Source organism: Coregonus lavaretus (genome assembly GCF_964263955.1).
Source record: "Coregonus lavaretus genome assembly, chromosome: 9".
In the NCBI taxonomy this organism is placed as follows: domain Eukaryota; kingdom Metazoa; phylum Chordata; class Actinopteri; order Salmoniformes; family Salmonidae; genus Coregonus; species Coregonus lavaretus.
In genome coordinates, this window is record NC_139996.1 from 37,117,701 (window position 1) to 37,145,543 (window position 27,843).

Sequence of the window (27,843 nt, forward strand, 5' to 3'; positions counted from 1 at the left end):
ACACACACACACACACACACACACACGAGTTAGAAATCCACCACTAGAGGTCAGTTGCAGATAGCAGATCAGCACCAGAATTAGCTGGCCACTTTGTGGTTCTTTATAGCTCAGTTGGTAGAGCATGGCAATTGTAATGCCAGGGTAGTGGGTTTGATTCCTGGGACCACCCATATGTAAAATGTATGCATGCATGACTGTAAGTTGCTTTGGATAAAAGTGTCTGCTAAATGGCATATAATATGTTCTTCATGCTGAGAGGGTTAGACACAGACACAATTAAGTAGCCTTCAACTGAATGTGGTTTAGATAGATTTTACAGTCCTGTTTCATCAGGCAAGCATTAAAACAGAGAGAGGCATTGAAACCAACAAATGGTTTATCCGCATGCACTTTAATTCATTGAAGGCAATAAAACAGAATGGGCCTATATCCAATTCAGTAATCAAGCATACTGAAATGTTACATAATCTAGGACATTCTATGGAACTACATTCTAATTTAATCATTCATCACTATGCACAACTCATTCTGCACAATAATGTGTTTTACGGATTCAAAAAATAAATATTGACAATCGATCACAGGCATCAAATGGTAAAGAGAGAGGTATACACAACAACGCAGACGGCTCACAGTGTTACAGTTATATGGAGATCATTTAGCTTATCTATTTGCCCAGACAGACCCAGGTGGTGTTTTGGCTTAGGACCCTGACTGCTCTCTCTAAGGCAGAGTTCTGGCCATGTCCTTGTTGTGTAACCGAGGAACAAAATAGGTTTTGAAGGATTTGCTTTGATGTTGAGACAGATGAGGGTCACGTCACCATGGTTACATGAGTGGCGTCTGCTTCCCAGTGTTCTTGCTGTCCAGAATGTTGATGTAGTCCTTCACCCATCTGTCTGAGGGCCTGGCACACACCAGTCTCCCCTTCTGAGTCTTAAACCTGAGCATAGAAATACACTGTTATCAGCACAGCATAACAGTATGAACCCCATAGGGAAATGCACATACAAGATACCATGGCTTACTCATGACATCCTTTTTAAGATCATGATGTGACTTTGAGAGGAAAATGCCCGACGTGAAAGTGAAGTAGTGAAAGTCGATCACATGAAGGAGGAACATAGCACATTCTGCATTATACAACAGAGGTAAACTCACAAAAAAGTCTAAGCATTGAATTTTGACCCCTGGATGAGAAGAGGTTGTTGTGTCTCTCCTTGTGGATTGATCTCTAACACAGATTGCTTTGAGGATTTGGCCACTAATGGGTAACCCTAACCACCTGTAACTATCCCAGTCACAGCATCATTTAATCAAAGGCTCTATGTCTGTCTGACACCTCTATTTCACACTGTACTTTTACAACATATCACTTTTTCTTTGACATTTCATTAATTTCAATTCCTACATAATGTACGGCATCTTTAGTATTTGAATCAAATTGTAACAAGCCTAACTCTCATCGTCACACACATATCCACTTACACACACATCAATAGCATAAGTACAATAGGGTTTACTCACAGAACTGCTGGGTTAGAGCACTGCTGGCTGGTCTTGGTGTAACCCACCACTCTTCCTCTGGGTATCTGACGCTCAGCAAAGGTAAAGCAACACTTCTCCGGCCCACTTGCCATACGAAGACCTACACAACACACACTTATGGGTCAGTTTGGGTCACACACACACACGCACTCACACACGCAAGCACGCACACACACACAGTCTCGTATAACTAACCTTGTGGGGACACACAATTCAGTGACCCACTCAAAATCCTATTTTCCCTAACCCCTAACCCTAACCCTATCCCTATCCCTTACCTTAACCCGTATCCTGAAAACCTAACCTTAACCCTAACCAAAACTTAACCCTAGTTCCTAACCCTAACCCTAAAACTAACCCTAGCTCCTAACCCTAACCCTAAACCTAATTCTAACCCTAACTCTAATTCTAACCGTAACCTCCTAGAAATAGCATTTGACCTTGTGAGGACTAACAAAATGTTTCCAGTTGGTCAAATTTGTGTGCCTTTACTATTCTTGTGGGGACTTCTGGTCCCCACAAATATAGTTAAACACTTCCACACTCAAACATACCAACATTCCAGTTGTCTCTTACCTTCGCTAAATGTGATGGCACTCAGTACAAGAACAAGCACAGACAGCATAGCAAGACGAGGGGTGAACATGCTGGCTCAGGTGGGGTAGAGATTAGATGAGGAGAGGTCTGGTGTGAATACTGGTCTCAAGCTTTCTTGTCTGCTGTGTGGTGGAGTGAACAGAGGACCAGTCTTTATAGTCTGGTGAGAGTGTTAGGGGGAGATCCAGAAAAGGGATAGACTCTCGGTCACCTTGTTTACATCTGATTGACATTTAGTGAGTGTACACGTGGGTGGGTTTCATTCCATGCATCAATGTGTTGCCTTCGCCCCATTATGACATGCCTGTATTTCATTTCCCTTTTTCGCCATTGGTTTTTACACCAGAAGTATATCATTTGTGGGACTTTTATGTTCAATAGCCTGTTGATCTGTTGATCAACAAAACTATTCGTAGAGTTAGTGAAACTTAGAGAAAGAGAGTTTGTGTATTCATACTTAGTAACCTGGCACAGAATATGTATTAATTTATTTCAGCATTACAGTACATGAGATCTGAAAAAAAGGAAGGTTCTTAAATGGTTCTTCCTCAGTTCTTAAGGTTCCTTGGAGAACTCTTGCCTGATAAAGAACCTTTGAGTTAAGTGTGGGGTTCTTGACATAGCATCTACGGTTCTTCAGAATTCTAAAAGGTTCTTGAAATGTATGGCAGCCTGCAGATGTATCCCTTTCATAGCACACAGCAAATTGGCCAGTGTTAACCTCTAAAAGTCTAAACCTTTGGGGGAGGGGGAGGGGTTCTACTAAGCTAACATATGGAATTATTTTAAGATGGTCATATCATGGATCATTTAGCTATTTGATTTGTAATTTTAGGACCTCTGTAGGAATAATACAAAAAAAACGATGTTTCGATAGAGTGGTCATATTACTTTGTAGGCCAAACCATTCGAACGCTACAGACGTTTTTGTGAGAAGACCGATTTTCGGGATGTCTCATGGTCTGACAAACACCGCTGTAGCTCGGCCAGGTTCCACTGCAGATGCGGAAGGCCAACATAGGCGTATGCGGTGGATTGAGACGCAGCCATGCAACACATATCTCTATTTTAAACTGATGGATTTTGATGAGGATATCTTAATTATGTTACTTAGATTGGCGCATGGGTGCGTCAATAGTAACTAGTGTTGTTTTTCAGTGTAACATTTCTAGTGTTGATTCGATAGTGAATAAAGAGAAACAATACCTTAAAAAATCCATAAATGTATAATTCTTGTGCAATTTATATAGGCTACTTTGAGGTTTTTCTTTCATTATTTTAGGCTATCTGGTATTAGTGCATAGACCTAAGCTTTAGGACTTGCACCAAATAGCCTACACAGCCAATTGCCAAATAATGCTTTTTGGAACGGGCAGAAAAAGTGAATGTCAATCCACGGAGGCAAAAAGGACGTTGTCGAAGTTTAATTCAATAAGACAAAAGCTGCGAAAGGAGAGTTGAAAATAAAGAGAAGGGAGGGCCAGAAAAGTAATATTTGGAAAATATTTGGTGAAGTGCTAAAAGAGGGTGATAGCAGTGCTGGCTGTTCAGTGGCGACCCGTCATTCAGGGCAGGTGGGGCAGAGCTCCCGCTCCCTGGCGCTCGAGGGCGCCAGGCTGCCCATCATTACTCACACCTGTCACCATCGTTACGCGCATCTGCGCTTCATTGGACTCACCTGGACTTCATCACTGTTTAATTACCTCCCCTATATCTGTCTGTTCCTCAGTTGTGATCCCTGTGTCAGCATTAATGTTGTTATATTTCCCCTGTCCAGACGCTGTCATGTTTTGTTTCATGTCTGTATATATTAAATGTTCACTCCCTGTACTTGCTTCTCGTCTCCCAGCGTCTGTCCTCACAGCCGCATACAAACATGGTCTCTTTTTTGCTTTCTTGAGTAACGCATCTCCAAAATGACGTCAATTCACGTTATATCTACCGTAGCTTTGATTGGACTGATCATGTCAACATCATATTTTCCAAATCTTAGCTAGCAAGCTAGACAAGCAGTCATCTTCATGAATCAAGTCGACAATCTACTGGCAAATCCTTTTCAATCCTTGCCATATGAAGATAAATTATAGATAAAACGTATCAGTGCTCATCGGCCATTGGACATAAACATTACACAACAAGTTGGAAATCGCAAATTCAACAATGTGTGGTTTGGAAGGAATCAGTGGCTAACTGCAAGCATTGCAAAGCAATCACTAGCCTGCTATCCGTTGGAGAAGGTGTGCGGTCCAAGTCTGGGTTTAAGGGTCTCTTTTCCAAGCTTAAAAGGATAAACATTCACATGCAACAACATGGGCCAGAAAAGGTTGATCCTGCATGACTTCTGCCGCCTTCAAAACAACTGGAAACTCGGAACTGGGAAATCTCAGACTTCAGTGAGTTCAAGACAAATGGGAACTCGGGAAAAAACGAGCTCCTTCTGGGAGAATACGTTTTGAACGGTCATCCAACTCGGAATTCCAAGTCGGGAACTCGGGCCTCTTTCTGAATAAATATTATTTATTTATTTCTGCATCTTGAGAGAATGCAATGCTCAGTTAGATACCATCTGTATAGGTGCTGTCTTCTTCATATAAGCATCATAAAAGCTGATAGTATTTCAACCACATAAAATATACATCGAAGCCGAACTGAAATCTTATCAGAAACACCTTGGGCCGTTTTCACAGCTTTCTTTTTCCTTACAACCGGTCAAACTGATGTAATTTGGACATTTTGCACAGAAAATCTTTCCTGTTTTTTTATTGCGTTATTGTATTTTCTCCCCAGTACCTAAACGTCTTTGCTCCTCGAAAGATGACAGAGAAAACATTACCGATGTCAACTAGATTGAAGCATTAATTCTATCGATCTATTACATTATTCTGTTGAGCAAGGATTTATTTAGTATTCTAGGGCAACATTTAATGACAAAAGAGAAGCTACATGTATCTAATTATAGAGAAGTTCACTAACAAACAGCCTACTAAAATGTCGGAAATTATAAGTAGAAACATATCTACATCAGGCAAAATAAAATCCTGCACCCCCTGTCAAAAAATCGTTCTGCAGTCTTTTACTGTAGCGTATAGCGCATTTCTATATTTGCGGGTTAGGGTCGGGTGCGGGCCTCAGATTTTCACTTAATCACATATAATCAGGCGGTTGTGGATGGGTTATTAGCAATTGCAGGCAGGTGCGGGTGAACAAACAGCTGTCTAGTGATTGCTTTGCAAATACTATCAGCTTTTATGATGCTTATATGAAGAAGACAGCACCTATACAGATGGTATCTAACCACTAACGTACAGTCTATTGTGGTATGTAAAGTTTTACACAAGCAAGTGATTTCCCCTCTTTATTAAAAGTCCTACTATTACTGTGTTTTTACACGTGTTTCTAGTCATGCATGTAGAAGGCTTTAGTATAGAATTGCCGTTGGCACAAATTCACTGTATTTATGACCGAATGTTGCCATTATAAATTAGAGTTGCTGTTTATTAGCAGCAAATACGTGTTTGGTTGACTGGACAAGCAATCTGCAGAACTCATTAGCATATAGGGCAGATCATCAAGCTCGAATAAACAATCTAGACCTCGAAATTAGATACAAATTAATAAGGCATGTGTTATTGGTTTGGAGGAATGCATTATTATGGACCCTTCTGGTTGGCAAAAGAGACACATTTGGTCTTGTGTCTCTATGGTTATTTGCTTTTGCTTTATGTTCACAGGGACTCCCCTCGTTGGAATTTTTAAAAAAGCTAATTCAAGGGAGTGCTGTCACAGTGAAGAGTGCTTTGTTGTTCATCAAGTGTAACATAGAACTCCCCTCTCCCCTGGTATTAAAAAGCAGAAGTGCACGTCATACGAGGAAAGTACCAACAAGGTTTTACTTCCTTGTCACTTTTCTCTCTTTTTGTGCACAAGTTGTTTATTTCCTTTCTATGTCCTATATAATGTGGCACTAACCACAATTACCCTGTGTAACGCCAAGCTTTCATAAACAGTGAAGCTCATTAAATATCATCAAAGCCATAGAAATGACTTGAGTCTGCAGTAAGCCAGTTTGTTTCCACATTGATGTCTAGGTAGATGTGAGCTGTGGTATACTCATGGGCATGAGTTACACAACTTGAGTAGTGAAAACAAATGCACACACAGGTACGCACGCACTGCTGGCTGGTCTTGGTGTAACCCACCACTCTTCCTCTAGGTATCTGACGCTCAGCAAAGGTAAAGCAACATTTATTCGGCCCACTTGCTGTACAAAGACCTACACAACACACACTTATGGGTCAGTTAGGGTCACACACACACACACACACAAACACAGTCCCTAAATCCCAGATGACCGCAGAGTGAGACAGACGGATTCTGTGGTGTTTTCCACCGGAGGCTTGGCAAAGAATGACTGTTGGTGAATGAGACTCCTTCAGACGTATACTCCACACTCAAATAAAGACACAAAGAGCCAGTGATTCAAAGAGGGAAAATATTATTATTTTTTAAGCAGAAGAAAATAAGCTGTCGAATAAGCTTAAAAAAGAGAAAGCCAATTCCCTGCCACATCACTCAGAAAACGAGGCTACCCCAAAGCAGCAGTCCCCACAAAATGAATTAAAAAACCATCAGTGACAGTTACTATAGAAAACTAAATCAAAAGGATAGCAATGTGAAGCATTATCTGTGGAGAGACTAGAAGCCATGAAGCATCATCATAACACATTGCAAGCAGCTACAGCAGTCCCCCTGCCTGCCCTTTGACCCCCCAGTCCCTGACTCACACAGACCCAACCCCGCAGAGGCTGAGGTACTGGAGTCAGACCAGCACAAGGGAGATCTTATCTCTATGAGGTTGTGCACTAAACCAGGGAACTGCAGCATCCTAAATAAGAAACAAGCAGATCAATGCAAGATGGACCATGTACTGTATTAAAAAAGCACAAATATAAACCCTACCAATACTACTACTCCTACTACTACTACTACTACTGCTACTACTACTAATAAAGAGGCTTTAGAGAGTATAAAAGCAGCCAGGTGATAGTAGATGAGTAGAAACGCCAGGTGGGCATACATACAGTACATACATACAGTACATACATATTAAAGTACAGAGATATTCTGACCGACCAGGCTTCCTCACTGACCTGAAACAAGTAAGCAGGTGTGTAAACGTTTGCCTCTGCTGTGGCCACAACCAGGAATAAGATCTATAAATACTGCACCTTGCTAAAGGGGGACATGGGGTCGTCACATATCCCAAAGCCAGCCCTGCACACATACGCACATCCCTTATCATCCTGTGATACAGCCAGCAATAGCAACAGTGTCAATAAGAACAGGTGAGAGAGTAAAAAGGTGTTATCACAAATGAGGCAGGCAACAGTGCCAATGGTGTCTGTGTATGTAATGAGTGTGCAGGTGTGTTTGTGGGTATTGGCAGGGTGGCATTTCATGCAGACTCATTGCATTGGCAGCGTTTGAGGTTGTATCTTCAGGGGAACATGCTTATCACCCTGGAGACCAGGCTTTCAACCCAAACAGTCTGTGAATAAAATTCTTATTGAGGGATTGCAATGTGATATCCTCACTCCCCTCCCCATGCAGAAACACCCCACTCCCCCACCCAGGCCCTCCTAACTAAGTTCCTCTTATCTAATCATATCAGGTGCTCCTCACTGCTCAGCTCTGCATAACAACCAACCAACCGCCACTGACCCATGAGATGCCGGTCAGATTGGCCCCGAAAATATCCCTTTCAGATGTTAGTTTTCATAAAATAGTATTAAATGCAGGTGTTTCAACTTCCTACAAAGATGGTACAGTGACCATAGAAACCATTAGAAAGAGTTAGAAAAAATACACTTTTGCTGAGGTTCCTTGAATTGGGGTTAAGATAAGAGAGGAACAAACAAACCAACACAGAGACAAAGAGGGCCACAGTAAGCCAGGCTACACTCTATATTCCATGAGTCAAGAGAAGTCTGATGTCACTGTTTTCAATTAAATAAAGAACAAAGATCAGACGCTTCCGAGCCCAAAAAGGAAAAACATAAAAAGGTCAGACATAAATTAGGCCTAAAAACATAAAAGTATCTAAATACAGGAAATTATTGATAGTAAATCAATCATTGGGACTCCATCATCAGGGACCTGATAGTCCATGAGGCCCAGAGGTGATACATGGTACAGTGGTGACCTGGAGGTGCGTGAGTTAAACTGAGACTGTGTGTGTTTGTGTGAGTCTTTGGCTCAGTCCCTCAGGTCCGCATTGGGCCCAGTCCAGACCTCTGACACACACAACAACCACTCTCTTATCTCTCTCCACCAGGTTCTCTCTGGATCACATGACTCCTCTGCGTCTGCTACTTTAATTCTTCTTCTTTATGTCCATCCATTTCTTCTCCTTTTTCAAGCTCTGTCTTTCTCAGGCCTGAGTTCCTTGCCTTCTCTCTCTCTTCCGTCCTCGTTCTTCCTCCGTGGCAGTATAAAGGGTGTGGGCCTAAGGCTCCTCCTCTCCTGTGGACACAGCCAGACGCATGGCCACAGACAGGTGGTCAGTGAGGCCGGCCAGCTGGGTGATGAAGCTAAACTCTTCAATGTCCTGCAGGTGGCAACAGAGAGTAGGTAAATGACATCATCATCATTTCATAATACAACATTATGGGATTACAGATTAATTATATCACGTTATCATAATACTAGATTACAACACAGCGTATTTTAAATCATAATCTTCTGAGCCATTGTGCATATTCTCCTTGAAAATATGGTGTATCTGAGAATGTATGTCATTCAGAATTCTTGCCATAGCTAAATTTAATCACAAGGTGGCAGTTCAGTGCCACGATTCATAATGAGAAAAACAAGATGTTGTCGAGCACAGATTTGCAATCTATGCAATTAAATTCATTTTGGTTTTCTAATCCTCTTTGATCCATAACCAAAATGTGATGAAAACATTGTCCTAACCCTAACCCTTCTTTCCCAGTTCATTTAATCTGGTCTTGATCGGCTCTTGTGCTGTTATGCTCAGTTTCCTCCCTTTGTGTGTTTCTACATCTCAACCTCCTTCGAATCTTGAGGGTATCCATAGTTGGCAATGAACGTACCACTTTCCAGTCCTGCTGCACCTCCTCTCTGTAAAGGATGTAGTCAATCCTCCTCCCGTTGCCTTTCAGGGGGATCTTTCTGCCCGTCTGATTAGGACAGTGGTTTTTATTTGTAGGGAACACCAAGTATTCCTTCCTTCCCTCCTCATTCTCCATCACTCTGACAATGAAAACAATCAACCATTTACTTAAAAACACCTTAAAGACTTCAACAGCCATGAATACACAGCTAGCACATAACATTCTGAAAACCATATGTTTCTTAGAGCTTGGTGAGAACGTGGTTGTTCTATTGTTTATTTTGCATACAACCTTCCCACAACTTTCTGGGAAAGGTGCAGGATAGTTGCTTGGCTTTGGAACATTCTCAGCACATTTAAGGGAAAAGATTAGTATTTTCTTGTTATTTCATTACCTTAACAGAATGTTTCCTAAAAGCTCAAACATGGTTGCATTTAATTTCAATTTTGGTAATGTTCTAGGAATGTTCTCCATCCGGTTTGACATTGGGAATGTTTTCAAATAGTTCAGAGAATGTTAAGAAACCACATTCTTCTGTGGGAATTTAAGTTCTTCAGCATAACGTTTCCCACAGGTTTCCTCATGGTTCTCTGTAAAGTAATGTTCTTTTTTTAATTCTCAGAGGAACGTTTAGAAACAACATTCTTCTGTGGGAATTTCAGTACTTCTACGGAACATTCCACACAAGTTCCGATGAGGTCCTATTTAATGTAATATATTTTGTATATTCTGGGAATGTTCAAAAAATTGTGTGACTTAAGCAATGTTCTCAGAATGTTCAGAGAATGTATGGTTCTCTTTTATGTCAGAAAATCATTGATTCGAATCTCACTGATGCCGTAATAGACAGTACAAAAAAAACTGTTTGCATGATTAATGCCTAAGCAAATTAATTTCCATGTGTCCTACTCTATCTGTGCTTGGAGTTCATAAAAGTTAACTCAAAATAAGCTAGCAGTGTTATTAAATGTGTTATTGAAACATTCATTGAAAGTTTTAAGGAAGTCAAATACCTCCAAATAAACTTTACATTTAGTTCTTAGCGTGTAAAGAAAATGTTCATATATATAACCATAACAAAACCTTCACAACATTTAGAGAATTTTCTCAGAATGTTATTTAATTACCTTCATATAACCTATAATTTCCATCCTCAGAGCGTTAATAATAATAATAATAATAATAATAATAATAATATGCCATTTAGCAGACGCTTTTATCCAAAGCGACTTACAGTCATGTGCGCATACATTTTTACGTATGGGTGGTCCCTAAAAGCACCCATGTTCTACGAATGCACATTCGTAGAACAGGTGACATTTTTTCCCCCATACAGTGGGGAAAAAAAGTATTTAGTCAGCCACCAATTGTGCAAGTTCTCCCACTTAAAAAGATGAGAGAGGCCTGTAATTTTCATCATAGGTACACGTCAACTATGACAGACAAAATGAGAAAAAAAATCCAGAAAATCACATTGTAGGATTTTTTTATGAATTTATTTGCAAATTATGGTGGAAAATAAGTATTTGGTCAATAACAAAAGTGTCTCAATACTTTGTTATATACCCTTTGTTGGTAATGACACAGGTCAAACGTTTTCTGTAAGTCTTCACAAGGTTTTCACACACTGTTGCTGGTATTTTGGCCCATTCCTCCATGCAGATCTCCTCTAGAGCAGTGATGTTTTGGGGCTGTCGCTGGGCAACACAGACTTTCAACTCCCTCCAAAGATTTTCTATGGGGTTGAGATCTGGAGACTGGCTAGGCCACTCCAGGACCTTGAAATGCTTCTTACGAAGCCACTCCTTCGTTGCCCGGGCGGTGTGTTTGGGATCATTGTCATGCTGAAAGACCCAGCCACGTTTCATCTTCAATGCCCTTGCTGATGGAAGGAGGTTTTCACTCAAAATCTCACGATACATGGCCCCATTCATTCTTTCCTTTACACGGATCAGTCGTCCTGGTCCCTTTGCAGAAAAACAGCCCCAAAGCATGATGTTTCCACCCCCATGCTTCACAGTAGGTATGGTGTTCTTTGGATGCAACTCAGCATTCTTTGTCCTCCAAACACGACGAGTTGAGGTTTTACCAAAAAGTTCTATTTTGGTTTCATCTGACCATATGACATTCTCCCAATCCTCTTCTGGATCATCCAAATGCACTCTAGCAAACTTCAGACGGGCCTGGACATGTACTGGCTTAAGCAGGGGGACACGTCTGGCACTGCAGGATTTGAGTCCCTGGCGGCGTAGTGTGTTACAGATGCTAGGCTTTGTTACTTTGGTCCCAGCTCTTTGCAGGTCATTCACTAGGTCTCCCCGTGTGGTTCTGGGATTTTTGCTCACTGTTCTTGTGATCATTTTGACCCCACGGGTGAGATCTTGCGTGGAGCCCCAGATCGAGGGAGATTATCAGTGGTCTTGTATGCCTTCCATTTCCTAATAATTGCTCCCACAGTTGATTTCTTCAAACCAAGCTGCTTACCTATTGCAGATTCTGTCTTCCCAGCCTGGAGCAGGTCTACAATTTTGTTTCTGGTGTCCTTTGACAGCTCTTTGGTCTTGGCCATAGTGGAGTTTGGAGTGTGACTGTTTGAGGTTGTGGACAGGTGTCTTTTATACTGATAACAAGTTCAAACAGGTGCCATTAATACAGGTAACGAGTGGAGGACAGAGGAGCCTCTTAAAGAAGAAGTTACAGGTCTGTGAGAGCCAGAAATCTTGCTTGTTTGTAGGTGACCAAATACTTATTTTCCACCATAATTTGCAAATAAATTCATAAAAAATCCTACAATGTGATTTTCTGGATTTATTTTTCTCAATTTGTCTGTCATAGTTGACGTGTACCTATGATGAAAATTACAGGCCTCTCTCATTTTAAGTGGGAGAACTTGCACAATTGGTGGCTGACTAAATACTTTTTTTCCCCACTGTATGTTCCCACAACTTCCAAGGAACCAAATGTGCGAGCTGGGTACTATGTATTCTATGTACTATGTGTTATTATTATTATTATTAATATTATTGTTATGTCTGTGTGTGAGTTGATACTGGTTGTTTTACTTACTTTTGTAAACTCTCTGGTGAACTGACCTCTTCGTCATAAAGCCCACTGGTGTCCAGTAGGGTTCCTGTTAACATACACACACACACACAACTGGGTTAGAGAACAGCTGACAGGGAGGCATTTGAGTTCACCTGACCAATTGCATAATCTGACAATGGTTGGCAGCTCATAAAAACCTGTAGTTCTGAAGCCTGTTTTCTCTATAATTTCTTGAAAACTCAACAATAACACAAATGGATGAACTGTAGTTGGGCTAAAAAAAAGAACACTCCAGTATCTTCCTCCTCTGTGACATAACAGATCTCTACCCGGACCTCTAAAATGTTCATTTAAAGAATTGTGGTCAGCAAACAAATGTGCAGTATCAGTAATGAGGACCTCTGAGGACCTAGTCTTAGGCTAATGACGTCTCCCACAAGGAGGAGTCTGTGCGAGACAACGTTTAAATGAGCAGTAGATGAGAAGGAGAACATGGTGACTCACAGTGATTAACATAACTCCCATATATCTACACATTGGCTCTAGTGCACAATAAACTTGGCTTGGTTGAATATATGCCAACATCCATCCTACCATCTCCCTGTCATCACAGCATATATCACTTTCCAAACATCACTGAGTGTCCTAGATAATGTTCCTTCTCCTTTAGATTCGGTTCCAGACCATCATTCTCCAGGTTTATGCCAGCATTGCTGATGTCCCATCATCTACTGTACTTATTTTGGTCTGCACAGTGTGTGCCCAGATTGGCTGCTATAGGAAATCACGTTTTTTCTAAAGAGACAAAGCCTAGTTCCCTGACACAAGCACACCCACTCCCTCCAGTACCAGCCCAAACTCCTGTCCACTCACCCAGAGCCCATGACTTGTCCTCCCCTGGCCCCAGGCGACACGGGTCCTTGTACTGGGAGAAGAGGGAATGCTGCTGCTCCAGTTTATCCTCTGAAATGGAGGGATACAATGAGAAACAAAGAGGGGCTTGTCTGTCCAAATCCACCAGTCATTATTCCAGATACATGGAATGATAGGTACAATACCCACACATACAATTTCTGCAGGATGTCAGAGAATAGAAGCTTTTCACACAGTCAGACAGCTAGCTACCTGAAGAGCAGTTGTCGAAATTGAGGTCGCCGAGGACAACATCAAAGGCCACCTGGTCCTCCAGACCCTTCTCCTCCGAGGGGCGGGACGTCGCCTTGCGGAAATCTGCCCCCCACGCCAAGAGCAGATCCAACTGCTCACAACGCACAGCTGCATCTCCTAAAGGACGTAGAGAGAGACAGAGAGAGAGAAATAGTGGGGGAGAGCGAGAGAGAGAGATAGAGGGAGAGAGAGAGAAAGAGAGAGGAGGGGGGATTGAAATACAAAATGTGAGTGGCTTAGCTTTAGATGGGATTTTGGCTGCAACACAAGGAGAGAGGGAGAAAAAATACAGAGAGTGTACTCAAACAGTATTTACAGCACACTGCATAATGGTCACTATGTGCTGCTGGCTGGGAAATGGGGAGGCTCCCTGTGGCCAGCGAGGATGACCATGCTACTAAACAGATCTGTGTGTGGGTAGAGCAGGGGTGGTCTGGAACCCTCGACGATGTCTATTCAATGCTGATCATTTATGAGTCAACAAGACAATGAAAACATGGGTTATAAGCAGCAAAGGCCAAAATAAACAGAAGTAAAAGCAGAAATACACACACACATACACACAGAACAAGTAGTAAGAGGGGAAAATGGGACAGGTTTTGTACTGTGTAAAGCATCACCCAGAACATAATAAGGCCTCTCTTGTTCTCTCATCCCTATACTTCATTTGTCTTTAGAAATAGCCCTTGTTCTATAGTTAGCCCAGAGAGCAGACTCTCAGAGGTGTGGGAGGCTCCAAAAATAGCAGGGAGATCTGTCTTGGTAAAAAATGAGACCCAGAGACCAGAGGCTTTAAATAGGCCTGACTCTTAAAACAGCTTGAGCCCGTCGCCATGGGAACAGAGCATGTGTGCAGAGCAAGTATGCAGGTTTGATGCATCCATTTATCTGCTCCGAGGTAGAAAGCAGGATAGGCTACTACACACACCATCCATCTTACACCATCTGTCTACGACTATTGTGTTCACACATTCACGTGTACAATTACTCAGATCTCTCCCTATCCCAGTCTGTCGTCCCCACTTGCTTCAAGATGTCCACCATTGTTCCGGTAGCCAAGCAAGCGAAGGTATCTGAACTAAATGACTATCGCCCCGTAGCACTCACTTCTGTCACAATGAAGTGCTTTGAGAGGCTAATCAAGGACCATATCAACTTACCCAACACCCTCGATGTACTACAACTCGCATATTGCCCCAACAGATCTACAACAGTGGTAGGCCTGATCATCAACAACGACGACACAGCCTACAGGGAGAAGGTTAGTGCCCTGGCGGAAATAACCTCCCCCTGAACGTCAACAAAACAAAGGAGCTGATCGTGGATTACAGGAGACAGCAGAGAGAGCATGCCCCCATCCACATCGACAGGGCCGCAGTGGAGAGGGTCAAAAGCTTAAAGTTCCTTGACGTGCACATGAAATGGTCCCACCACACCGACACTGTGGTGAAGAAGGCGCAACAGTCCCTCTTCAATCTCAGGAGGCTGAAGAAATTCCCTCACGGACTTCTACAGATACACCATCGAGAGCATTATTTTGGGCTGCATCACCGCCTGGTACGGCAACTGCACCACCCTCAACTGCATGGCTCTCAAAGTTATGCAACACCCAATTCCCTGTGTGAACTTTTTTGTCTTCACAGCACTGTATTCTAGTCAAGACTCATCCTATATAACTACTTCTGTACACATCTTTTCTATTCATATACTGTCCATACTGTCTACACCATCATACAGTGCCTTTGGAAAGTATTCAGACCCCTTGACTTTTTCCACATTTTGTTACATTACAGCCTTATTATAAAATGGATTTTTTTTAAAAATCCTCAGCAATCTACACACAAAACCCCATAATGACAAAGAGAAAACAGTTTTTTAGACATTTTTGCTAATCTATGAAAAATACTGAAATACCTTAATTAAATAAGTATACCTTAATTACATAAGTACCCTTTGCTATGAGACTCGAAATTGAGCTCAGGTGCATCCTGTTTCCATTGATCATCCTTGAGATGTTTCTACAACTTGATTGGAGTCGACCTGTGGTAAATTCAATTGATTTGACATGATTTGGAAAGGTACACACCTGTCTATATAAAGGTCCCACAGTTGACAGTGCATGTCAGAGCAAAAACCAAGCCATGAGGTCGAAGGAATTGTCCGTAGAGCTCCGAGACAGGATTGTGTCGAGGCACAGATCTGGGGAAGGGTACCAAAACATTTCTGCAGCATGGAAGGTCTCCAAGAACACAGTGGCCGCCATCATTCTTAAATGCAAGAAGTTTGGAACCACCAAGACTCCTAGAGCTAGACTCCCAGCCAAACTGAGCAATCAGGGGAGAAGGGCCTTGGTCAGGGAGGTGACCAAGAACCCGATGCTCACTCTGACAGAGCTCTAGAGTTACACCATCGAGAGCATTATTTTGGGCTGCATCACCGCCTGGTACGGCAACTGCACCACCCTCAACCGCATGGCTCTCAAAGTTATGCAACACCCAATTCCCCTGTGTGAACTTTTTTGTCTTCACAGCACTGTATTCTAGTCAAGACTCATCCTATATAACTACTTCTGTACACATCTTTTCTATTCATATACTGTCCATACTGTCTATACACACCATCATACAGTGCCTTTGGAAAGTATTCAGACCCCTTGACTTTTTCCACATTTTGTTACATTACAGCCTTATTATAAAATGGATTTTTTTTAAAAATCCTCAGCAATCTACACACAAAACCCAATAATGACAAAGAGAAAACAGTTTTTTAGACATTTTTGCTAATCTATGAAAAATACTGAAATACCTTGATTAAATAAGTATACCTTAATTACATAAGTACCCTTTGCTATGAGACTCGAAATTGAGCTCAGGTGCATCCTGTTTCCATTGATCATCCTTGAGATGTTTCTACAACTTGATTGGAGTCGACCTGTGGTAAATTCAATTGATTTGACATGATTTGGAAAGGTACACACCTGTCTATATAAAGGTCCCACAGTTGACAGTGCATGTCAGAGCAAAAACCAAGCCATGAGGTCGAAGGAATTGTCCGTAGAGCTCCGAGACAGGATTGTGTCGAGGCACAGATCTGGGGAAGGGTACCAAAACATTTCTGCAGCATGGAAGGTCCCCAAGAACACAGTGGCCGCCATCATTCTTAAATGCAAGAAGTTTGGAACCACCAAGACTCCTAGAGCTAGACTCCCAGCCAAACTGAGCAATCAGGGGAGAAGGGCCTTTGTCAGGGAGGTGACCAAGAACCCGATGCTCACTCTGACAGAGCTCTAGAGTTCCTATGTGGAGATGGGAGAACCTTCCAGAAGGACAACCATCTCTGCAGCACTCCACCAATCAGGCCTTTATGGTAGAGTGGCCAGACGGAAGCCACTCCTCAGTAAAAGGCTCATGACAGCCTGCTTGGAGTTTGCCAAAAGGCACCTAAAGGACTCAGACCATGAGAAACAAGATTCTCTGGTCTGATGAAACCAAGATTGAAGTCTTTGGCCTGAATGCCAAGCGTCACGTCTCGAGGAAACCTGGCACCATCCCTACAGTGAAGCATGGTGGTGGCAGCATCATGCTGTGGGGATGTTTTTCAGCGGCAGGGACTGGGAGACTAGTCAGGATTGAGGTAAAGTACAGAGAGATCCTTGATGAAAACCTGCTCCAGAGTGCTCAGGATCTCAGACTGGGGCGAAGGTTCACCTTCCAACAGGACAACGACCCTAAGCACACAGCCAAGACAACGCAGGAGTGGCTTCGGGACAAGTCTCTGAATGTCCTTGAGTGGCCCAGCCAGAGCCCGGACTTGAACCCGATCAAACATCTCTGGAGAGACCTGAAAATAGCTGTGCAGCAACGCTCCCCATCCAACCTGACAGAGCTTGAGAGGATCTGCAGAGAAGAATGGGAGAAACTCCCAAACTTTTTGGATAATATGTGTATTATTGTTGTATTGCTGTGTGTATGTTATTGTATTTCGCTGCACCTGCGATAACATCTGCAAATATTTGTACGCTACCAATAAACTTTGATTTGACTCTCAAATGCTTTTTTATTCCCCAAAATGTGTTCCATTTACCTATTCTTTACTATTCAGACACTAGGAAGGAGAAGCTAGGATCCAATTAGTAAAGTGTATTGGTGTGTGAGCATGTACTGTACTGTATACTGTAAACATAAAAATACCTTCAATGGCGTGCAGATGAGTGCAGGTGAGGTATCCCACAACTCTCTGCTCCTGATGGGAGGTGCCCACCTGCACCTGTTGAGAATAAGGAGAGAAAAATAGGAAGTTAAACATCTCTGTCAACAAGTAGATTGGACAGTGAATTAGAAAACATGTAATACCACATAATATCATATATTAAAGTAACCTGTACATCTACAGGTCTATTTCTGTCTCGATGCTGCCCATTCTTCTTTATTCACTGTCCCCCTTTTGATCCTCCTTTCTGCTCCTCACTTTCTCTGTCATTGGCCCAATCCAAAAACACTAACTCTCCATCTGTCTCCCCTCCCTCCCTCCGTCTTGTCTCCCCTCTCTAACACCCGTTTCTCTGACATTGTCCCTGTTTGAAATCCCCTCAGTGGAGACAGTCTGTCCGTCACTGTTTCGATTTACAGCCCTGAATTGGCCATAGAAACACTGATGATCCTGGAATGAATGGAGAGGCTTTTACTGCAGATTACTCTGGGCCTGTGAGCCAGGGCCAAAAATGGATATACTGAATGGATAGACTGGTGCTGTTGAGTGTCAGGGGTGTGTGGACTACATAGTGGGGTGCAGATAATGGGGATGGACTAGAGCAGGGGTGTCAAACTCATTTTAGCTCAGGGGCCACATGGAGGAAAATCTATTCCCAAGTGGGCCGGACTGGAAAAATCATGGTATATATAACTTAAAAACAACAACTTCAGATTGTTTTCTTTGTTTTAATTCGATCAACATACAACATAAAGCTGGAGCCTGAGGACAGTGTGTCCAAAATAGTACAAGCACAACATCACTATTAATCATAAAACACGTCAAGTTTATTTGAAAATTCTAAAGAAAAAGAACACACAAACACACAATGCCTCAGTGATTCACAGAACTGTTTCACAGATCACAGAACTATATCAGGGTGTCATTTCTCAATAATATACAAATAAAATAAAATCAATTAAAAACAATAGCACATCAACATAAAAACATATAAACATAAATCTGAAAGCGTTGCTCAAACTCCCGTAACAGTCCCGTTATTTTATCTTTGAACCGCTTCATGTCTGCCACATGTCTCACCAACTTGCCGGTGGTGATGCAGCTCACTTCCCCTGTCTGAAAAATGTGTGCGCGAGCACACATTTTTCAGACAGGGGAAGTGAGCTGCATCACCACCGGCAAGTTGCGTCTCCCACAATGACAGCTTCAACTTGAAAGAACGTATGCTGTCATAATACTGCGTGACAACTTTGTTGCGCCCTTGCAGCTGTTTGTTCAAGTTATTCAGGTGCTCTGTAACATCCACCATAAATGCAAGGTCCTGCATCCATTCTGCGGAATGAAATTCTAACACTGGTTTGCCCTTTTCTTCCATGAACTGTTCAATTTCTTCTCGTAAATCAAAGAAACGCCTCAGCACAGCACCTCGGCTTAACCATCTTACCTCAGTGTGGTATGGCAGGCCATAGATGTGGCCTTTCTCTCTGAGAAGGCTGTCAAACTGACGGTGATTCAGGCTTCTGGATCGGATGAAATTAACAGTTTGGATGACCACCTTCATGACGTTATCCATCTTTAATGACTTGCAACACAAAGCCTCCTGGTGCAAAATACAGTGAAAAGTCAAAAAATCACGTCCTCCATTTGCAGATTGCACTTTCTCTCTGAACTTTGTCACAACGCCTTCTTTTATCCCGATCATTGAGGGCGCACCATCTGTAGCCAGGCTGACAGCGCGGGACCAGTCCACTCCGACCCTGTTCAGCGCGCCGACGAGTGCGGTAAAAATATCAGCTGCTGTCGTTGTATCTGTCATCGGCACCAACTCCACGAACTCCTCGTGACGGTCAATGTGTCATCAACTCCGCGGATGAAAATGGCCAGTTGTGCAACATCTGTAATGTCCGTGCTTTCATCAATTGCAACCGAAAACGCAATAAATGACTTTACTTTTTGCTTCAACTGGCTGTCCAAATCCACTGAAAGATCGGAAATCCTGTCTGCAACTGTGTTTCTTGTCAGGCTGATATTTGCAAAAGCCTGCCGCTTTTCAGGGCACACAATCTCCGCTGCCTTCATCATGCATGTTTTTACAAATTCACCCTCACTAAATGGTTTTGAAGCCACTGCGATTTCATTAGCAATGAGGTAGCTAGCTTTCACTGCAGCGTCACTGATGTCTCGGCTGTGAGTAAACACAGACTGCTGTTTCTTCAGACCCGCCAACAGTTCATTCACCTTCTCTCATCTCCGCTGTCCTTGAAAGTTGTCATATTTGTCGGCATGAAGACTCACATAGTGGCGACAAAGGTTATATTCTTTCAGCACTGCAACATGCTCTGAACACACCAAACATACAGCTTTCCCATTCAATTCCGTGAATAAATAGGATGACCATTTTTCTTGGAACACTCTGCACTCTGCGTCCACTTTTCTCTTTTTTGACAGAGACATATTGGGGCAATGAGGGTGCCAAAGCACATAATGTTAAAAGTAGAAGCCGTAATAAATATTGCGGGCAAAACAAAGTAGCTCATTGGCTGCACGTGCTTGACCTACTTGCTCTGCCCCGGTATAAACAGTTTGCTTGCTTAACACAATTGCTATTGCGCCATCCAGTGGACACAATTGGAACAGCAGTTTATTTTATTGAAAAATTGCAGCGCATTTTTATACTTTACAAAATTATTATTAATTTATTTATATATATATATATTTTTTTTTTTAGCATCTCGCGGGCCGGATTAAACCCGTTTGCGGGCCTGATCCGGCCCGCGGGCCGGACATTTGACACCCCTGGACTAGAGTATTGGATTGAGTGGGTTGGAAATGTGCAGTGTTCTGAAGTGTTACCTAGTGTCAGAAATGGTCTATCTAAGATCTTTCAGGACTTTTTGAATAGGTCTCCTCTGTGATCAGGGCTATTGCAGGTTTGATTAGATTTGATTACAGTGTGTTCAAGCTCTCTGTTCAGTCACTGTGCAGTCATCCAATCACTTGATCGCAGTCTTGGCTTGGTCTCACCGACAAGGCCCTCATAGAAAACGCTTAGGACCAAAATGAAATGCAAAGGTTACATTTTAGACTACAACATAATACATTCTGTGACATTTTTTCCTCCACAAAGATTTGCAGCATTAATTCAATAAAGAAGCAGTAAACCCTGTGTCCAGCCATCACCTGTCCACTTGGCCTGACACATGCACTGTACATTCCCTCACCCAGTCTTTATAACAGCTCCCTTTCCAACTCTCTTACCCTCTGTTCCTGTTCCTCATTCTCTTTCTCTCTCTTTTCACTTCTCTCTCTTTCTCTGCCGGTGTCCCTGTGTATGAATATTTCAGAGGCTTATCCATGCTTCGGTAGGTGTGTGCTCTAAAACTGACAGGCCTAAAGGGAATCATGGTCATGTATCTAGAGCCGCTTGTGTGTGTGTGTGTATGTGTGTGTGTGTGCACAAGCGTGTGCGTCGCTGTTTGTGTTAGAAAATAAATAAATTATAATGATGATTATGATCATTTGAATTCCATGTATCTTGAGTATACTTGTAGGAGGGTAAACGTTCCATTTGAACCCAAAGGACTAGATACACTATATATACAAATGTATGGAGACAACCCTTTAAATAAGTGGATTTGGCTATTTCAGCCACACCGTTGCTGACAGGTGCATAAAATTGAGCACACAGCCATGCGATCTCCATAGACAAACATTGGCAGTAGAATGGCCTTACTGAAGAGCTCAGTGACTTTCAACATGGCACCATCGTAGGATGCCACCTTTCCAACAAGTCAATTCGTCACATTTCTGCCCTGCTAGAGCTGCCCCGGTCAACTGTAAGTGCTGTTATTGTGAAGTGGAAATGTCTAGGAGCAGCAACGGCTCAGCCGTGAAGTGGTAGGCTAAACAAGCTCACAGAATGGGACTGCCGTAAAAATCGTCTGTCCTCGGTTGCAACAATCACTACAGAGTTCCAAACTGCCTCTGGAAGCAACGTCAGCACAATAACTTTTTGTCGGGAGCGTCATGAAATGGGTTTCCATGGCCGAGCAGCCGCACACAAGCCTAAGATCACCATGCACAATGCCAAGTGTTGGCTGGAGTGGTGTAAAGCTTGCCGCCATTGGACTCTGGAGCAGTGGAAATGCGTTCTCTGGAGTGATGAATCACGCTTCACCATCTGGCAGTTCGACGGACTAATCTGGGTTTGGCGGATGCCAGGAGAACACTACCTGCCCCAATGCATAGTGTAAAGTTTGGTGGAGGAGGAATAATGGTCTGGGGCTGTTTATCATGTTTCGGCTAGGCCCCTTAGTTCCAGTGAAGGGAAATCTTAACGCTACGGTATACAATGACATTCTAGACAATTCTGTGCTTCCAACTTTGTGGCAACAGTTTGGTGAAGGCCCTTTCCTGTTCCAGCATGACAATGCCCCTGTGCACAAAGCGAGTTCCATACAGAAATGGTTTGTCGACATCAGTGTGGAAGAACTTGACTGGCCTGCACAGAGCCCTGACCTCAACCCCATCGAACACCTTTGGGATGAATTGGAATGCCGACTGCGAGTCAGGCTCAATCGCCCAACATCAGTGCCCGACCTCACTAATGCTCTTGTTGCTGAATGGAAGCAAGACCCACAGCAATGTTCCAACATCTAGTGGAAAGCCTTCCTAGAAGAGTGGAGTCTGTTATAGCAGCAAAGGGGGGACCAACTCCATATTAATGTCCATGATTTTGGAATGAGATGTTCGACTAGCAGGTGTCCACATACTTTTGGTAATGTAGTGTATGTGACCAGCTTTAAATTCTCCTGCAACCAGACCTTTTTCTCTCTCAACATGGAGGCTAGAGAGAGGAGCAAAGACCTCTACTGTACCTCATTACTGTGTCCAATGCTTAGATAGACTTTCACATCGACACAGGCAGAGTAAAAGCAATGCCCTTTATCCCCAGGAAGGAAGGTAATTTATATTAATGGAGTTGACCTCAGCACTGAGAGGAGTTCTTGGTCATTAAAAGCAAAGGGAGAAGCTAAGAGTTTATTTCTTTAATTTATTTCCACTCAATGTGTACTTTGAGTGGGCCTGTTTTAAGGTTTTCTCTGTAATGTATTCAAACTCAACACAAACAGGCACAAGCATGCACAAAGACGCAAGCTCTCTCGCACGCATGCACACACACTCACTCACACACTCTTCCCTCAACCTTGCACTTTGCTGTTTTAAATAATAATAAGAGGGATAAATGTTGAGACAGAAAGGCTTTAATTACTGGGTTGCTCACTCTTCAGGGAGACATTTTTAATTAATTGTGTATCTCTACACACCCGCTACCCTCCCTCCCTCCCTTTGCCTCCAGTGCTCGTCTTTGTAATGTCTGAGTTTGTCACTTTGTATTGCAAATGAAATCTGCCACTTTCACTTCATGTAGGTCTGCTAAGAACGTACATTGTTAGAGGAAAATGACCTTGTGGTTTGATAATATTTGTTTGGTCACAAGACTCCCAAGCTTGCAGAGAAAGACCTCTTGGATACATCATTCTTTCTAAAGCCTACTAGTCTGTGGGGTCAAACTGCACGAGGACCCTGAAGCTAAGGGTCAGTCCTACATGAGCTCTAGAGAGAGTGAGATGATGACCCAGAATGACCCTACGGAGGAGGGAGGGAGGTACTTAGAGGCAAAGCCATAGGAGCTTGTTATCTGAATCAATAAGCAGCAGGGGGAGATATTGAACATGGTTGTCAGAGTGGTGGAACTAAAAGGTGCCTACAGAACTTAGCAGGCTTGTAGACAGCCTCCCAGTGTCTCCCAGACCCATCATCACCTTCAGGCTGAGAACTGCTGAGCTGCCCCAGCAGGACCTGGAGGCCAACCAGAACCAGGGATGCATCCCAAATGGCACCAAGGGAATAGGGTTCCATTTGGGACACAACCCAGGACACAGCCCCAGCCACAGCCAGACACACAACTACAGCCACACAACTACAGCAACACAACTACAGCCACACAACTACAGCCAGACAGCCCCAGCCACACAACTACAGCCACACAACTACAGCCACACAACTATAGCCAGACAGCCCCAGCCACACAACTACAGCCACACAACTACAGCCACACAACTACAGCCACACACAACTACAGCCACACAACTACAGCCACACAACTACTGCCACACAACTACAGCCACACAACTACAGCCACACAACTACAGCCACACAACTACAGCCACACAACTACAGCCACACAACTACAGCCACACAGCCCTAACCTCGCAGGTTAGTGATCAATGAACCCAAACTCTGCTTTGCTCTGCCTGTCATCACTCTCCCCAATGGAGTCGACACAGAGAGCCTCGTCAGTCACCCGCAGCTCACGGCATGGCGCTGCCACACCAGAAAACTACTAAAGCTCAATACTGGAAATGGGCAGACTAGCTAAATATGACTTAATTCATGTTTTGAAATAGCAGTGGTCTGTAGTTCTGGAGCAACTCGAAAGCCCGAAAACAGCTATAACAGAAGATGATCCTTAAAAATATTGAATAGGCTACAATTTGCTCCTGTTGACCTGTGCTAATTCACACTTGAACTCCTTGTTTTAGCACTTCAGAAATACTGTCACAGTATAAATAGACAGCCCACCAAATTATAATCAAAGACATACTATAGGCTAGATATGGGAATTGAAAAGACTGCAGAAATGACACCACCCTCTGAACAGAGGGTAGACACATATCTGCAACCCTCAAATGAAAAGGTCTACAGTAATGTATTATTTAATTTGAGACTGAATAAAAAAAGGGCATTTCTTTCATCCTGGTCTCTGCAAAAATTGCAAGAGAGATTTTCAACTTTCAACTCCCCCCAAGCCAAGGGTACAGGGAACTATGCCTAAATAATTCAACTTCGTTGTGTTCACAAAGTTTCTGCAACAGTAAGGTTGAATATATCCGTCCAACAACAGTGGAAACAGATCCAACCCCAAAAAGCAGCCAGATGTGAGGATGCAGCCTGGAGGACATTTAGCTCCTTTACCAATGATCTGGTCCAATAAGAGGCAGTAACACATTTTTAACACTCAAAGTATTACCCTAATTATGATCATTCCTTCAGCCTTTTTCACACTTACAGCGATTAATTTACAGCACTTGCCAATGCTATCATTAGTAGAGACAGAAAAAACACCTAACCTTGACAAAGAGGGCTCCTTTGGCTGCTAGGGCGTCTTCCCCTCGCCCGTTGGGGTAGCACTCATAGTGGGCGTCCAGGATGGGGTAGCGGCTGGCCAGCATGACGCCGCTGTTGAGGAACTTGAAGCGGGAGCAGCAGCCCTTCCAGGCGTAGCGGCCCACATCACTCAGGATGTAGGGGAAGTAGTGGTGCAGCTGCCGCCTCAGCCTGGACGTGGCCCGGTGGTCAAACACTTCCTGCAGACACAGGAAGTCCAGGTTGGCAGGGAAGAAGGCTGAGATCTCGTGGTCGATGCCATCGTCGCCTTGGCGCCGCTTGCGGCCGGTGTGCTTCTTGAACATGGAGGTGCGGTGGGACAGGGTGTTGTTAGAAGACATCCCCCCTGTCAGGCTCTCTGCGTCACCCTCGCCTTGGTAGTTTCCTGTCTCTGCCTCTGGGGGGTCTGGCTCTGGGGCACTGATACTGATCTGGACCCCTGAGGTGTGCATAGGGCAGTCTGGGGAGTTCTGGGCCCCTGTGTTGTGAACAGGGCAGTCAGAGCTGTTCTGGGCACCAGCAGTGTGAAGCGGGCACTCTGGTGTGTTCTCTCCACCAGCTACGTGGACGGGACAATCTGAGGAGCTCTGTTCCCCTGTTGGGTGTATGGGGCAGTCGGCACCGGCGGTGGGTATGGGGCAGTCTGCACCGGCAGTGTGTATTGGGCAGTCTGCACCAGCGTTGTGTACAGGGCACTCAGTGAGGGGTTCGGTCTCGGCCTCGGCTGTGTTGTCAGGCCGCTGGTCCAGTGAGGAGGTGCGTCGGAACCCCGTGACCAGGCTGCTGAAGGAGACAGCGCTGATGGAGGTGTTGGTTGGGGAGTCGATGTAAATCTTGATCTGCGGCCGGCTGGCCCCATTACGGATACGCTTGCCCACCTCGCGGGCGCGGCGCTGGGTCTCAGACAGGTTGTTGAAGCGTGCCAGGGAGTCTGGCAGTAGGCACACGTTGGCACTGCCGAAGCAGAAGCTGCGGCCCTGCGGCCTCCAGTCGGCCAGTGAAGCCTCGCCCCCCTGCTCGGCCTGGTGCTTGTCTGGGCGGTGGTGGGTGTAGAGATATGGATGGCGGGCCGCCTGCAGGGGAGCCCACAGCAGGAAGCCCAGCAGAGCGAAGGGCAGCGAGGCCAGGAGGAGCAGCAGGTAGAGCGGGGTGGACACCAGCACATACAGCGTCACGAAGGAGCAGGGGTCCTGGGAGCGCCGGCGCTTTTCCAGAGAGGTGGCCACACAGGAGGACAGCAGGCGGTCCAGCAGCCAGTAGCAGGGGAAGATGAAGCCCCATGACAGGCTAGTGAGGCACCGCAGGAAGGCACTGGAGTAGGGAGAGGTGTGGAGGACCATCTCCTCTCTGGCTGACATAAAACACTCTCACACTAAAATCAATGGAAAAAAACTCAACTCAAATCTACCCTCCCCCCTGGGTGGAGAAATGAACACTACATGGTTCCCTTCGCTTTTACCAGCAGGCTCTGCAGCTCTTTGCCTGACGACAGGAGGCTCCTTCACCCTCCCCCTCCCCTCACCACAGTGGCCCTCCAATGGAGGAATGAGGAACTAGAGTCTCTGGGTGATCATCTTGATGACGTAGAACTAGCTGCTGTGGTCACAAGGAATCCATGGACATCAGGGGTGCGGATCTATGAAGAAGTGGATCTCACTACCATCTCAGCTTCAGAACCTGCCGAGAGGAGAGGGAGGAAAGAAGGATAGAGGGAGAGAGAGAGAGAAAAAAAGGAAGGGGCATCAGCTGTGCAATGACTCACTGTGATGAAAATGTGTGGTCAGCAAAATGGGCCTTGTTCATTTCCCTAATGTCCCCCAATGGTTAGAAATACTGCATCACAGGTGATACACAGTTTCTGATAGGCTTGTGTGCATCTCCGTGTGTTTAAACAGTCAAAATGAGACTTGTTTTTAACATAACACAACAAAAACACCAAATGGTTTTAGTGCCAAAACATGATTTATAAATCTGCAGAATTCATAGCAAATAACACTACTGCAAACGATAATCAGACACAGGAGGCACTCAGTGGGGTAACCTTATATGAATATAATAACACTACTGCAAACGATAATCAGACACAGGAGGCACTCAGTGGGGTAACCTTATATGAATATAATAACACTACTGCAAACGATAATCAGACACAGGAGGCACTCAGTGGGGTAACCTTATATGAATATAAGGTTGCGTGGAAAGTGAAGCAATCCACACAGTATAAATAAATCATGAATTGTTAATTCATGAATTTAAACACTGAAGGGCCACTGGCCTCAGCCTAACCCCAGAGCCACCAAACCATATTCAGCACAGCAAAAGCAACATGACTCTGGACTGTGTGCCGCAGCGGCCCTGGGGCAAGACTGTGTTACAAATATTGTATAAATGACCATTATGTATGCTGCTCTGAATCGATCAGGATCATATGAAAATGTAATTGTTTTACGAAACAGAAAGAATAGTGTAGCTCCTGTCAATGAATTATGCAGCTCCTGTCAATTGACTTTTTAGGATAACAAAGCAGTTAGTGAGTCCTTTTAGGACTGATGCCAACAAAACTTTCAATGGATCTGAAATATATTGATGCTACTAGCTCTCTTAATAAGGTCACCTCATCATCCATCTCATACATCAAAGCCTGTTACAAGATTATAGACCATCTCTGGTTACATGGTGTCTCATCATGTGCAACCTCACTGTTTGTGTCATCATGTGTGCCTTCACCGTTTGTCACCACCATGATTAATGTCAAACGTTCTATCATGTTGTGGAACGTCATGCTGTATGTCATCAGGGACAGATAGTGCCCAGAGCAGACCCTGGCTGTTTCTCAAATCACACCCTATTCCCTATATAGTGCACTACTTTTGACCAGGGCCCTTAGGGCTTTGGTCAAAAGTAGTGC

The 27,843-nt window shown here is 43.9% G+C and overlaps 2 protein-coding genes and 1 pseudogene across 3 annotated transcripts in view; all 3 read right to left on the reverse strand.

Annotated features, from left to right (window-relative positions):
• LOC311135343 (vacuolar protein sorting-associated protein 4A-like) overlaps positions 1-27,843 on the reverse strand; it is a 569,660-nt pseudogene that overhangs the window by 281,784 nt on the left and 260,033 nt on the right. The gene's annotated exons all lie outside the window — the stretch shown is intronic.
• Positions 374-2,276, reverse strand: LOC311134905 (C-C motif chemokine 4-like). The gene is made up of 3 exons (XM_084168671.1): positions 2,128-2,276; positions 1,531-1,651; positions 374-946 (listed from the first exon to the last, which is right to left on the reverse strand). Exons 1-3 carry the CDS (start codon positions 2,195-2,197, stop codon positions 832-834), a joined length of 306 nt encoding a protein of 101 aa, XP_084024797.1. The 5' UTR covers positions 2,198-2,276; the 3' UTR covers positions 374-831.
• Positions 8,474-26,275, reverse strand: smpd3 (sphingomyelin phosphodiesterase 3; the record flags this gene model as incomplete). The annotated part of the gene is made up of 7 exons (XM_084169195.1): positions 8,474-8,755; positions 9,264-9,423; positions 12,351-12,414; positions 13,203-13,292; positions 13,455-13,613; positions 17,687-17,762; positions 24,899-26,275. 7 exons carry the CDS (start codon positions 26,273-26,275, stop codon positions 8,654-8,656), a joined length of 2,028 nt encoding a protein of 675 aa, XP_084025321.1. The 3' UTR covers positions 8,474-8,653.

What these genes read in the sequence shown, in the direction of transcription:
- LOC311134905 (XM_084168671.1), bottom strand. Translation starts at nt 2,197, where the DNA reads ATGTTCACCCCTCGTCTTGCTATGCTGTCTGTGCTTGTTCTTGTACTG. An exon ending in TGCCATCACATTTAGCGAAG is followed by an intron (nt 1,652 to 2,127) that starts GTAAGAGACAAC and finishes TGTGTTGTGTAG; the next exon opens with GTCTTCGTATGGCAAGTGGG. An exon ending in TGCTCTAACCCAGCAGTTCT is followed by an intron (nt 947 to 1,530) that starts GTGAGTAAACCC and finishes TTCTATGCTCAG; the next exon opens with GTTTAAGACTCAGAAGGGGA.